Below are 3,663 nucleotides of genomic sequence, written 5' to 3' on the forward strand. Positions count from 1 at the left end.
AAAATCAAAAAGATCGACACTATAAAAAAAAGTCAATATAAAGTCATTCTTTAGTCATTTGAAATCGAGATTTTAATCATGATGTAAAAAGTGACGTAAATTCGGTCAATTTGACGTCAAATTGATATTATTTTGACTTTTCTGTTCTCCTTGGGTTGTCAATCATATGTATTATAGAACTGCAAGTTACGTATTACAGTAACTGTTTAAAATGTATTCCGATCGAAATTATTCCGTTTTTCCTAAAAACACAATACAAATTTAGGATATAATTAAACAATTTTAATCGGAATCTAATTTCAAACAGTTCCATAATATGAATCCTGATAGTTTCGCAATACCTCGTAATCATAATGTAGTAAGTAATCAAATATTAAATATTTAAATATTTATATTTATAAATATTTATTAAATATTTTTTCTGAAATAAAAATTGTTTTTGCTACACATAATTTTTATATAGAAAAAAAATAAATAATTGAAATATTGTACTTTATTTTATTCTACTTTATACTATTTCGGTACAAGACTTATGAATAACATTTTCATCCATGACAAAAACTTGCGCAAAATAATATTTTACAAAAATGTTCATAAATGGGAAAATTTCTATATTTCAAACGAGTTTTCTGTTAAAATGTTCAAACTCTTTAAGAATCTGATAAATTGTATTGACTATTGACAAAGGGATAAAAAGTAATAAGATTTTCGTACGTGGCAGAAATTTTCTGCGTTATATGTTTTTAGTGAAAAGCAACGAAAGTCTTTAGAATTTGAGCGCGAACAGTCAGCAAAAATGAAAAATAAACTAAAGAACATGCTCTGTTGGTTTATGAAACTCGAGGATCAGTATAAGGCAAACTTGGATAATCTAAAAAAAAGAAACAAAGAATTGGATTATAGTTTAACCGATATGCAACGTGAACGCGATCATGTTGCACTCTTAAACAGTGTCAAAGGTAAAAATAAAAATTTTAACTGATTTATATTTCGTTTTGTATACAAAATTAAAATTGCAATTAACTTCAAATTTTTTACAAAAATACTTTAAGAATTTCACAAGCCGAATTTCGTAAGAAAATTAGTTACATAATGCTAATTATATCAAGAAAAATCTTAATATGAAAATTTATTAATAAGAGTAAGAACAACCAAAAATATAGAAAAATTAATTTCGAAGCAGTTTCTGCATTACAGGACGAAATCAATCATTTACGCGCGCAAATAGTACAGCTTAGAGATAATCACAAACAGCAATTAATGTTACAAGATAAATATCACAAGGATGGAATTTCTAAATACAAATATCTTTTGGAAAATATACATGCGGAATCGCTTCCGGTATAATTTATTTTTTTATAATATTTATTTATTAAAAAATTCATTTAACGTTCATTATTTATTAAGGTGGTTTTATCGCTCAACGCCAACTCGATAGTGTGACGTTGTCGACATGTTGACATAAACGGCACACAATCGCATATGTACAGTCTATGCGAAATGTTTTTATTGAATTACGCTTGTTTTTATTGAATTATTAGTCATATGGAGTGACTAACTTTTGACTGGGACTTACACGATAAAACCACCTTAAGTTTATTCATTAAATTCTATATAACTTAAAATGTTATATAATAACTACAAGTTCATAATTATTTATTTACTCAACTATTTTTATAAACTTATTAATATCTTTGATCATTTGTTTATTCTAAAGGAACAAAATGTAATAAGAAAGGATAAACGTAAGAATATAAAGAAACATCCTGCTTTGATAAATGAAGAAAATACGAAACAGAAAGAAAGACTACATGACGAGTAAGAAAAATTATTTTACTTTTAGATGACTTTTTAGATATTATTATTATTATTATTAGATACATTTAGATATTTATTAAATTTTTATTGAAAATAACTTTAATATCCTGAAAATTTCAAGTATACAGCAAAATATAAAATAATGTTTTAAGGTATAAAGATTTTTTTAACATGTTATAATTATGTAATATTAAAAAATTTCTTCAAAAAGTGCATTGTTTTAAAATCTGAGAATTTGAAAAAAAAAAATACATATATATATACAGGGTGGGCCATTTTAATGTCCCATTCCAAATATCTTTTCCTACGCTTTTTACCAAAAAAATGTTTTGGATAAAAGTTTTAGGGTTTTAGGGGGCAGATTCGATAGTAGTATTACTGTGACCTTGGGTGGTGTCGCCAAGGTCAAAGTCACATCTATTTGTTTTAATGGAACACTCAATTTTTTATTCTAGAATCTAGTAGCAGATGTCAAGAGCTTTCCAAAGCACTATAATAAAGTACTTTTTAGTTAAATAAATTTTGAGTTATAAAGCTTGAAAGGTATGTACAGTGCCACCGGCATTAGCATTATCTTCTGAATGGTGTTCAGGATTATGACCTTGACAACATACGTCAAAGTCATGACCATTGGAGATTATTCTCCTTTTTCTTCAAAAAATAAAAATTTTCAAAAATGAAAATAAGAGCAAGAACCTTTAATAGCCTTAACCTTGATATATGTTGTCAAGGTCATGATCCTGAACAACATTCAAAAGGTTTTAGGTTCGGACGCTTTGGATAATGCTAATGTCGGCGGTACTTTAACTTTCAAGATTAATAACTCGAAAAGTGTTTAATAGAAAAATATTTTATTATAGTGTTTTGAAAAGCTTTCGAGATATATAAGATACAGAAGAATCTCCTAGCTAAAAAAAGTGCATGTAAAGTCGATTACTTGCATTTCTCTTTATTGTTATCGCTTTTCCGTGATGCCGATTGGTTGTCTCGCTGCACTTACTTTGTGTAATAAGCGGCTGTCATTGTATTTTGACATTTGTATTGAGGCTAATAGAGTAATGGCAAGTAAAATATTAAATAGTAAAATATTAAATAGCGCACGTCTGTATGTGCAATAAAAAAATGAGGGATTCCATTAAAAAATTTAAGGTGACCTTTATCTGATCTTGACAATGCTACCTAAGGTCAAACCAATAGTACCATTTTATGTCTCCTTCAAAACCAAGCAACTTTTGTTTAACATTTATCTTTCTATTAAAAATAACAGACAAGTTATTCAAGTGGTCTGTTTTAAATGCTTCATCCTGTATATACAGTGATTTAGATATAATTATTATATAATAACTTATAATTATAATTTTTTAAGATTACTTGACTTAGAGGTTGATAAGGTCATCTTACGTAAAAGAAGAAAATTATTCCAAGATAACAAGGAAGTAATTGATATCATTTGAAGACAACCCTTATAGAAAAGTATTACTGAAACTACCGGCCAAAATATTACTGGCAGTAATTTACAGTAATTTATTACTGAATATCTTTCAGTAGTTAATACTTAGAAAAATATTACTGAAACTACTAAAAGATATTCAGTAATAAATTACTGTAAATTACTGCCAGTAATATTTTGGTCGGTAGTTCAGTAATACTTTTCTATAAGGGAACATTATTTGGAAATCGCTATATTCGCTATATACATATGTAAGAGTTTAAGTATTGTTAATATTTTTTCAAAATTATTTGTGATTACAGTGCACACACGCGCACACACACGCACGCACACACACACACACACACACACACACACACACACACACACACACACACACACACACACACACACAC

At 27.6% G+C, this 3,663-nt stretch overlaps 1 protein-coding gene across 2 annotated transcripts in view; it reads left to right on the plus strand.

The window, feature by feature from the left end:
* LOC105460508 overlaps positions 1-3,322 on the plus strand; it is a 5,379-nt gene extending 2,057 nt beyond the window's left edge. The window contains exons 2-5 of one of the 2 annotated variants that reach the window (XM_011706959.1): positions 722-959; positions 1,184-1,341; positions 1,718-1,818; positions 3,185-3,322. In XM_011706959.1, coding sequence (XP_011705261.1) covers positions 722-959; positions 1,184-1,341; positions 1,718-1,818; positions 3,185-3,272 — 585 coding nt within the window. In that variant the 3' untranslated portion in view covers positions 3,273-3,322. The remainder of the gene's footprint in view (positions 1-721; positions 960-1,183; positions 1,342-1,717; positions 1,819-3,184) is intronic. The other variant, XM_011706960.1, reaches the window with a different exon arrangement.
* Positions 3,323-3,663: the final 341 nt, after the last annotated feature.

Source organism: Wasmannia auropunctata, unplaced genomic scaffold (assembly GCF_000956235.1).
Source record: "Wasmannia auropunctata unplaced genomic scaffold, wasmannia.A_1.0 LD320605.1, whole genome shotgun sequence".
Lineage (NCBI taxonomy): Eukaryota > Metazoa > Arthropoda > Insecta > Hymenoptera > Formicidae > Wasmannia > Wasmannia auropunctata.